Source organism: Triplophysa rosa, linkage group LG15 (genome assembly GCF_024868665.1).
Source record: "Triplophysa rosa linkage group LG15, Trosa_1v2, whole genome shotgun sequence".
Taxonomy (NCBI): Eukaryota; Metazoa; Chordata; class Actinopteri; order Cypriniformes; family Nemacheilidae; genus Triplophysa; species Triplophysa rosa.
In genome coordinates, this window is record NC_079904.1 from 7,735,848 (window position 1) to 7,747,098 (window position 11,251).

Below are 11,251 nucleotides of genomic sequence, written 5' to 3' on the forward strand. Positions count from 1 at the left end.
TCTATTCATTCTGAACAGGTCTGTGCGCACACTGACGCCATGATCGATAGGATAACGTTTTCTGCATTTAAAGTGCAAGTCTTAGCCGGCTGCTCGCCTTACACACTACATGTTGACTTTGTCGAGTCATTGTAGATGGTTTCAAGAACTCAGTTTGAATTTTCATCATACAGACCTGTTTTACAGCCTGCAGCCATCTCTCGGTCAAAACTGTGAAGTGTTAGTTGCGGAATTCTGCAATGTGACAGACTGTGTTTGTTGCGTTATAAGATATGAGCTAATATACTCTTTAAAGGAATATTCACCCAAATCATTCATCATTTACTCATCATCATGTCATTCCAATCCTGTGTGACTTTCTTTTATCTGCAGTACACAAAAGAAGACATTTTGAAGAATGATGTGACCAAACAACATTGACTCTCGTTGAATTCCATTGTATAAACACAAAACCACTGAGACATTTCTCAAAATATCTTCTTTTGTGTTTTACAGAAGAAAGTCATATACAGACACGAGGGTGAATAAATGATGACAGAATTTTTCATTTTTGGGTGAATTATCCACTTTTAGGATCCGCTACGTACCATGTACTGACCAATTCACCGTATTCTGTTCTGAGTATCAGTTGGTGACACTGAATGATTCCAATATTTATGCACCATGGTGTTACATGCTTTGTAGGATTATGAATTATTATTATAAAATAAAATGATGCCATGACATTACAATGGTTCTTTTTTATTAGACGTAGATATGCACCTAAACACCTTCCTCTAAACAATATAACCATATCATTTTACATTCTTTTACACTGCTGCGAAATGTAATTGACAAAATGAAAAATAAGCACAAAGGAGCCTCGTCTGCTAAATTCCTCCTCTCTTCCTCAGACCGCAATACCAGCTAGCCCGCTGGTTTAAATGAGTACCCGACTGAAGCCGAAAGGGAGGCAGGATTTCTGTGGAGCACAGATGCTACGCGTAATTCTCCCACAGTATAGCAGCAGCAGCAAATGTGTTATTCTTAGTGGTTTAATCAACACAAAAAACAACAAGCTCTCCGTTAAAGAGGTTGGATATCCATTCATTCTCTCCCCAGGCTTCGAGTAAAACGATATTCAGTAGGCACATCTAAATGACTGGCTTAGGTTTCCCCAGTAACAGGTTATGAAGTGTGACAAAAACACATACACCAAGACACGGGAGGTACACATATGACATACCAGTGAGAGACAGACTTTGTTCAGGCTAAAGATTTTCTCCTCATTTTATGATGGCAACATCTACTCCCATTGCGCTTTCCTTTTTGGCCTCATTCTCCACATATAGCCTGCTGGCCTACTATCCTAAAATCTCATTGCAAATAGAAACCAGTACAGGTAACAGATTGTATTTTTCACAGATGCATGGTAGTGCTAGTGGTAACTATGCATTTCTTTACAAATGAGAGAAATGTCCAGGAAGAGGGTACCAAAAATGTTTTGATGAACTTAGAGATTCAATGTGGCGGAGATGGAATGGTGATGACGTGTTACGGACCAGGACAATAAATTTGTGTGAAAGTCTGGTATTTCTCAACAGCACTTGTCAGTACCGTGTCAAAGCGCACACTAACAAGACCAAACCTGTAACTTCAATGGAACACATCTGACAGTTGGTGTGCAATCTTTCCCATGCCCTTAGAAACCTGCTCCACTTGTTTGCTTTCATCCACTTTTCATATTAACGGCTCAGACTGGCACACCTGACACAACATGTTGTGTATGATGAGGACTCATTATAGATAAACACACACACACACACACTTACTAGAAATTTACAAACTAAATGGTGACATACCATCAAACATTATTGTATGCATCTAATTACAATTAATAAAGATGAATGCTAACAAAACTCTGTGCATTTTTATAATCAAATCAAAAATGTATAGTCAAATTTATTTTAAAAAAAGATAACATCCCAGATGTCCACATAGGACAATTTTGTCGAATTGGTCCCCAAGGGGGGGGTCCCCACACATACATCACAAAGAAAAAGAGATGTGTGTGATGTATATGAAATGAATACAAATACAAACTGCACAGATTACAAAATGAGGTTCTTTTTTCAGAATGTCAAAAATATGTCACATTTTGTTCAATTTCACCAGTTTAGGCAGAATATTAAAAATGAGCTTCAATGTGTAGAACCCCACAGCTGGTAATTACACTGTGCTTTACAACACACATTTAACCTGCAGTTCTAATAAAGCACAAACCTAAACATGAACAGCCTTTCTTTAGGTGTAAAGTGATTTTCAGAATTACTTGTTATTGTTGGCAAGCAGGAGCTCTGTAAAGGGTCCAGCCACACGGAAATGCGGGCCAATCAAGCCCCATTGAACATGAAGCATAACTGATCCCAGCTGCAGTCTACAGCCCCTAATAGGAATACAAACAGAGCATGACCATATTTACTGGTGCCGGAGAGTGTCTATGCGCACAGACACACACAGCTCTCCCGTTGCCTAATGCAAACCTTGCAGCCAAAAAAATATAATATAATATAGACTGCAGTTCATTTGGATGTATGATTTTTGGACCACAAGCAGTGCAGATACAAATTGGATATGTGCTATATATACATAAAATGAAATGTCTCTGACACAGCAGGTTTTTCAACCATCACGACTTTCACCCCAAATGTCTCCAAACAATCAAGGTTAGAAAGCACCAATGACCATCAACAATAGCCAGGGACAAAAGCACCGTGTCTCCATGCATCAACAACTCCCCATAGGGCATGCTAATGCACCAATGTTAACAAATGACCTCCCTGCTGGCATAAATAAATCCCCCCGAATGAAAAAAGGGAATGGTCGATACTGTGGACAGCACAGTGAGTTAATACGTGAATCATAATGCATCATTTAGGAACTTGCATGAGGCTGGCTTTCCAAGCACGTGCTGGCTTCTGGCATTTTACGCAGGCAAAACAATAGAGAGAGCTAGAGACCAAAACAAAGATTTTCATAGGGCAATCTACGTTTATTTCAATAAAAACAATTTTTGAAGGTACTAACTGAAATACAAAAATATGGATTTCAAAAACAAAAGCATGTTTGCCGCGTTTGTTGGTAACAGAATGAAAACAATGGCTCGCGTGTTGCCGCCAGTAGAGGTTTGGAGAGAGTGTTTGGATCGGTTTTCAACTAATTCAGCTGGACAGATGCTCAATAACGGAGCTCCACGGCTCGCGTTTATTATTAAAGCTCTGGAATTCAGTAAAAGACAATACATTTAATGCATCCTGGCTCCTTATGCAAAATGTGCCGCAGCGCGCACCAAGGTCTATAGGGCTCGGGTGCGAATTCAGTGGAGCGGTCACGGGCGATCTGTGGTGAGGGCTCACCTTATTGTTATTTTTAATCTTTTTCCTTTAAAAGGTACAGGATGACTTAAGTGGGACGGTCGGTTCTCACGCCATACCCAGACGGGGCGTTGTCTTTGCCAAAATGTTCCACATTTTCACACAAATACGCACAGCCCTCTTAAAGTCTTGACATAAAGGTACGATGCCCTTGTATAAGGCATGCAGAGTCCCATTCGGTCCACGACGATACTACGAAATCCCCCTCATTCCTTTCCGTTCACCAACGACAGCTCCGTCAGAATCCCACTGGCGTCCACCCGCCGTCTCTCTCGCATCATCTCCTCGAGGCTGCGGAACATGAGCGTGTGCACGGTGCTTTCGGACAGGTGCACCTTCAGAAAGTAACGCTGCTCCACCGAGTGCGCCTCCCCGCCCGCTTTAAGCTCCCGTTTGCCGAAACGGCACCAGGCAGCGAAACTTTCCGAGTTCGTCCAGCAAATCTCGCCGCTGCTGAGCCCCATGTGCCCACTCGCGTTTTGCATCACCAAATCGGCGGGCAGCGGCCGGTACCGGTACCGATTGTTTACTATCCTGCCCTGCCGACCGCAGCTGATCTCAAACAAGCTGTCTTTGCGGATCTCCCCCTTGTACAGGTGTATAACCTGGTCCTCAGCTTCAAATATCGCCCAGTGCGGGGCTTGCGCGTTGGCCACTAACTCCAATAGATCTCCGGGTTTGCACATGGTTAATAAAGTTTTCACCGAATAAACATTCAGGTCCTCGTTCTCTCGCAGTTTGGAGTAGATACATTCCTGGCAGCAGAACGCCGAGTACTCGATCTCATTGAGCACTACCGGACCGTCTTTGCTCGGACTGTTGTTGTCTTTAAAGCTATCCGTCTGGGATCTATCGTCCAGTTCTTCCTCCTCATCTGAAAAGAAATATGCCACGCCAACACGCAACTCGTCCTTCTCGATTCCGGATGGATCCCCGGTGGGTAGCTCTCTGTAGTTCAGGTGTGTGATCCGGTCCAGTTGGTTTCCCATCAATAACAGGGCAAAGGAGAGACATGGAATACTGCTTCTGAAATATAATAAGGGTTACATGAGACTTATAGGCTGCCTGGAAACCAGACGAGCTGCCTACCTTGCCAGCATTTTGAGAATCGTTTTGAATCGTCATGTAGACAGCAAAGATGCACGATCTTATGAAAACCCAACATGCTGGTTATGTAGGCTGCTCGCTAGATTTTAAAACACAGTCTTAATAGTCAACTCAAAAAATAAACATTAACTGAAGCCATGCGCACCTGCATGCGTAAACAACTGTGATCTTCTGAGCGCAGCACAAAGAGCCGAAAGGGCGAGTCAATGTTTAACATCTCAAGAACATTGCGCTGCCCAGTTTATCATATTTTATCAAATAGTCACACATCTTACAGTGCTGATAAAACAAACGGGCTGTGAAGGAAAAATAATCATCTACGATTGCCTATACACACCAACAAAATATCCTTTAAGTTCATAACACCACTACAGATGAGTACCTGCGTATTTCCCCAGGACTATAGCTAATTGTCCTTTCGCTCCATCGGTGCTCGTGCTGTGTGTATCCCGCAAGGTCTCCACACAAACGCGTTACCCCTCGCGCACGACCTCCCCAAAGCGTTTCCTCCAAGGTACACTGAATTATCTTACACTACGCACCGCCTCACTTTAAATAGTCAAGAAAACTCCGCCCCGATCAGCAAAACCTCCCCTTCTGACGGCGATTGGTCCAGAACCCTCATGAAAAACTTAGACCTTTGCTTATAATGTTACAGCTGTTTGTGTTGTTCACAGCGTACGAGACCCAAAGGTGCGAAAAACTATCAAATATAGTAAATATCTAGGCTGTAAATAGAAATATGCACTAATGGATTTATAACCAAAATATTTGTTATTAATAACAGTATTTCATTAGTGTTTATAATTATACATTTTTATCATTTATAAGTATGAGCAAACTGTAGGGAGATATGCTGGGATTTAGATATACAGATGTCTGTTTTCCTTCTTTCGTAGAGTGGAGGTCATAATCCTTCACTTTCTCTCCTACCACACACACACACGCACATATATAACACAGGTTTAGCCGTCATGAGGCTCGGACACTCAAGTGACTTAGTAATTCCTTGCGGCGTCGTCCAGCCACTCATAATCAAGAGAGCTGAAATGAAATGCCAGCACACATGCAAAATATTGACATTATATGAGAAAGATGTTCTTGCGCAACCCTCATATGCCAAATGCCACACATGGGCGTGCATATTCCCACACAAATAGTGCACTCCAGTGTGTGTGGCAGGCTTGAAGTTGGAATGATTTAACTTATAATTATTCGGCCAAGACAGATCCAATTATCCTCCTATGAAATGGATTGCCCTCGTGTCTCTGTAATACACCCATTTATGGTTATGTCTGGCCGCATGTTTACAGTAATATGTATAGATGCTCTGCGTATGTGTGATGGAGAGAGAGAGAGATGGTCTGTTTGAAAGGCAGATGTAGAGTAGAGTACCCTTAATAATCCTGATGCTTTGGCGCACGCAAATACATAAACATATATACAGTATATAGCCTTGGTATATATACATACACTCATGTCATGAGACTTAGCCAGGTGTCAGGTGTATGTATGCTGTCAGTGCATGTGCATAAAGAATCAGAATGAAACGGATTAGAGGGATGTGAGGAAAACAAAAGGGACAATCCACCATATCCATCGGAATTCTTCTTTCTGAAATACACAGAGACATATTTGCAAACATGCACTTTGTAATCATAAGAACACCAGGGAAAACAAGTCAAGTGCAAACAAAGGAAATGAGGAAAGAGGAATGAGACGAGTGAAGGAAAACGAGGAAATTGGGAGAAAACCAGGAGAAAAATGGCTTGTTGTAACAATGACCATGTGACAGATTTACATTCACTCACATTACATTTACTTTAGGCTTAGAAACAGAATATCCATGGGTCTCATATAAAATAAAACTTACATGTAATGTTATGAGTTTGGATATTGCATGCGTGTGTGTGAATACTAGATAAATCTGTGTTCTTCTGTGGCAGATAATGAGTCTTTAGCATTAAAGACTTGCAGTTAATATAAAAAAACGATATTGTCATTATTGTAGATCACTGGATGAATTTTTTAAAAAATGTATAGCCTAGTGGGGGCCAAAATTAAATTCAGGACTTTTTCTGTTTAAACCTGGAAATAAACAGAGTGTATTAGAAGATGCTTTCAATTTTGAAATGTAAAACTTACAATTATGATGAATGAGGATAACTTATTTTGCATTCTGCACCATTGGTAGGTCACCAATTCATTGTAAGAAAATCTGCGACATTGACCAAGCAAACTCTAACTCTTGTAACATTTGTACAAAAGGCAACTCGAGTGGATGCTTTCAATAAAAGCAGACAAGTAAACATACTAATTATGTTTAATTTTTCCATTCAACTATTTTACTTAAATATTTATGTTGATAATGACATTTGTAATGGAAAAATAAAACAAACGCAGCATTTTTGCTATCAGATTTTGGACCCCACTGTTGTTACTGAAAGAGATGCAAATAGCATCAATATGGCTGCAGAGGATTTTGGTGACACAGTATGAAAATGTCAAACAGCACATTCAGTCCTGCCAGTGGCCTTCAACACACAATAGCACCAGGGAGCTTTATTTCTGTGTACACATATGGTAACAGAACACTGTGATGCTTTCATACATCATCCTGTCTTTAGTTCAATTTTTTTAAATCCATGTGTTTTCTCAAAAGCTTTCTAGGAATATCAATTAGGATACAACTAGGAATACTGCTGCTATCTCTTATGCCAAGAAAATGTCAACTTCAGACATCTAAGACGGGATGTATCTGATTTATCTGCCCTGACCTAAAAATATCCCCTAGTCTTAAATGTGTCTCTTTCTCCACCTCTGTCTCTCAGCAATAATGCTCTCTAGTCTTTCAGAGTGAGTCATAAGCTAGGAGTGCAGTGGAGGAGCGTTCCAAACCACGTCTGTGGTTTAAGGGCACTGACCCTGCTTTAGAGCACAGAGCAAGTTCAGCATCCATGTCAAAGTGACAATTTAATGCTTATTCTCACGGGGCACCACAGATACTTTTTTAGACCCCCAAGAAATAGTTGTACTTCTAAGATAGCATTATAGATTGTGTTCCCTCATCGGAGAGAGAGAGGGAGTATTGACAATTCTTTCACACATTTCCCTCATGGCCCTTTTGTAGCGCTCCCACAACACAGCGCTGTTGATGGAACAGCTCAGTAACAATTCATTCCCCTTCTCCACCGCTTTCAGCGCTGTTATCCTTATTCACCCCTTCTTTTTTTTGCACCTCGAAACTACAGTATTAGTATCCTATTAGGTTAGGTCCGGCTCTCTGAGTCTTTATCTGAGATGAGGTGCACTCTGAGACCTAACACCCAAACCATCCACCAGGCCTTTCCATTTTGTTGTAGACCATCACTGCACAAATAACTATTATCAGGGACAGTTTCCTGTTATGGCCAGACTGCTGTAGCATTTCATATGAGATTTCTCTTAACATTACTCAAACCTTATAGGGGCACCTGGCCTCGCACAGTCATATCCTGTCCTGCTGTGCGTGTTACCCAGAGTTGTGTTGTCTTATCTGCCACTGGGCCCATTAGAAAGCCTGGGGAGAAGCTAATGAAAAAAGAGAGTTTGAAATGGCTGGTGAATCGTAGAAAATGAGCTAATAACTAGCTGTCAGACACAAGGGTTAATGCAGAAGGTGAGGTGGTGTGAAGCAGGTTTAGCAGACAGCCATTTTCTTCTGAGACTCTTAAAGTTTGTCAGAGAATTAATAGAGGCTGTTAAATTATAAGCTTTGGTTTTGAGGCCTGTCTAATGATTAAATACATTTGCGTGTCATCCACCAAATGGAAACTGTCTGGGGAAAAATAGCAAGACGGCATTTTAACCGATCCAGCTGAGCTGTGGCTTTTTTCTTGTCAGGAAGTGAACAAGTTTGAATAATCACTGACAAGATCCTGAGAATTCGTTGTTTTCGGGTTCGGCTTTTTGGAAATAATTACAATGCCAGTTGTCGGTCAATGCACTTGTTTACCTTGGTTCACAGGACCACGCTGACACCTGCCTGGACTTTTTAACACGGCACGGTACAAGATCTGGGAAGACATTTCCATTTTAGACTGACGAAAGACTGTTTTTTTTCCATAAAGCTTGACCTTAATTATTATTCAAGAGTCCCTCATATCACCAAAGGCCCATGTTTTCCTGAGCGTTTTTGCCCATCTGTATGTTAAAATGAACAGCACAGACTTTTTCTAGACAAGGGTGAAATTTTGTTGTCATCCTAACACACGGGAGGAAACGCGGGTAGATCGGCACATTCCATTTCCTCTGACAACATGACAGGCCTCGTCCCCCCCACTACATCCTTCAAAACCAGTTTGCTTGTGCTGTTTATTCTTCCATGGCCCCTGACAGACGCACTGATCCCTCTTCTCAGATTAGAGATCCTCAATGCTACTCTCTCTGGGGGGGAAGCGGTTAGCGTGTGTTGAAGTGTCAGCTTCGTGACAGGCTCGAAGACAAACAAAGTTAACAATTAAATGCCGTTGTGTGTGGTTCTTTGTAATTCCGAGTTCATTTGTAGCACACTCTCGCATTCCGGGAATGAGTTAATGCTTAACTTGTGGCAGGTTAAACTAAAAGCTGCCCCTGTTTAATGTTTAGTATAACATCAGCACCTGTGAAGTTTGTTTTACGGCTTTGCTGTTTCATGACAAACAGCCACACAACAGGTTGATGTTATTATGATATAATTCCATTTGTTTAGAGGTAGAAAGAACAAAGTCTAAGATAGAATACAGCAAGACATGTCATTGCTTGTTTAATGTGAATTCTTGACAGAAAAATGAAAAAAAAAACACTAGCCCTCTCTCTTTCTCTCAGCAGTATAGTGGTCTAGCTTTTGTTGAAACTAGTAACTTTGTATTAGCACCTATTGTATTATTGCTCCTGTATGACATATCGCTTATTGCTCCCTGAACTCTCTGTAAGTCACTTTGGATAAAGGCGTCTGCTAAATGTAAATGTAATCCTTACAAGAAATATCAGTAAAATGTTTAAAAAATGTAAAATTAAGATCCATATTTTGTTACCTTATTTGTTATATTTTTACAATTTGACGCCTAAAATAAGACCACCAGTGATTCACAGCATAAGGGGAGAAGACTGACATTATCACTCTGTTTACAGAATGTCCCTGAGTACCTTTCAAGGTTGGTAGCCTCTGGAGATTTGCTGTTTCCTGCTCTCTTATGTTCCTCATTGCTTCCTCCTTCTCACTAAAATATTTTCTACAGCATGTGATTGTTGTTCATAAATGTAACAAAACATATCAAGTCTGTCCTTTCTAAACATGCTCTCATGTGTGCCAGTTTATTAAAAATGGAAAAAGAGGTCTAGATCAATGTCCTTCTTCATAAATAGGTTTGTCATACACACTCAGGCCCTTTCCTTCTTTGTGGTCACTGACATTAGCGTTAGACCAAAGCTGGTTATCAGAAGAGAAGAGAAATAATTCAGAGAGGGAAAAGGAAATATGGTCATGTGGAGGTCAGTCATGCAGGCAGAAGACTTTTGCTCTCACACAAACAAAACATTGGCTCAAACAGTAAAATATGTATCTTGCTGTGACTGAATTCACAGCAGCTAGCATTTGCTGCAGCCATAAAACCCCAGAAAAAGCTATGGCTCATCCATGGTTTCTTGGAATTTCACTGAGCAGAAGTGGATTTAAAAGTGCACTCAGTCTTTCACTGCATTAAAAAGAAAATAAACATGTAAATAAATAAAAATGATGTTCTACCATATGAGATGAAGGCTCCAATTATATTAGTGGTCGTCCAATAAAAGCAGTTTTATTTTACATCGAGTGGGTTGCTTTATGGGGGATGACATGTTGCCACATGACAAAATGAATACTGCTCACCAGGGTCGGAAATTAGCTGGGTCTTGTGGCAAAATAATATTGAAACGGATAGAAATGCTCCACATATTTATAATGTGGGGACTAAAATGTCCCAGCAGTGAAAAGTGCTGTTTTGTTGTATTATTTGATGAAGTCATAACATCATAGCTTTTGACATATTGCAACAGAACCACTAAGACGGCAAAAGGTGAGACTTATTCATATATAGACAACAATATTTAATGAACAAACAGGAGAACAATAGGTAAGTAATTGGCATGAGATATTGACTGATGATAGTGTTACGTATTTGTTTTGGTTTGTCTTTGGTCTGGTTTGTTTTGTTTTGCCTCTGTTGTTTTGCCTCTATTGATGACATAATTGTCAAGAGTGGCTACACTTGGATGAGGCTGAGGCCAGCGCTCTCTTAAGCAGCCTCCATTTGCTGCTCTGGGTAGTTACCATGCTTCCGGGGTGCCATTGGCTTCATGCTTGTTTGGTTCCTTAGTTCTTAGTTATTTTCCCTGTTGATTAATTTACTTGTTATTCTTATGTTAATAAATTCATTATTATTTTGACTATTATCCAGCATGTAGTTTCCTTCTTTGTCACGGCTTAGAGCCGGCTGTGACAAATGGGGGCTTGTCCTTTAACTTTCGAGAAATTCAGTGGAATTGGCATGATTTTGGAAGCCTTTTGTTAGTTTGCGTTGGGTTATTTGAATCGTTAGCGTGTCATATAGCGCTATTGCTTGGGATGTTTTACTAATTCACCCAAGTGATCAACTGAACTGACTGTTGTATGGCAAGCAATATAGCTTGCTAGCTGAAGCTCAGCCTTTTGATTTGTAGTAGAAGGTTTTGAC

General features: G+C 40.7%; 1 protein-coding gene across 1 annotated transcript; it reads right to left on the reverse strand.

The window, feature by feature from the left end:
* Window positions 1-970: 970 nt before the first annotated feature.
* lratd1 (LRAT domain containing 1) lies at window positions 971-5,029 on the reverse strand. The gene is made up of 2 exons (XM_057352818.1): window positions 4,903-5,029; window positions 971-4,439 (listed from the first exon to the last, which is right to left on the reverse strand). Exon 2 carries the CDS (start codon window positions 4,400-4,402, stop codon window positions 3,620-3,622), a length of 783 nt encoding a protein of 260 aa, XP_057208801.1. The 5' UTR covers window positions 4,403-4,439; window positions 4,903-5,029; the 3' UTR covers window positions 971-3,619.
* Between the last annotated feature and the right edge of the window lie 6,222 nt (window positions 5,030-11,251).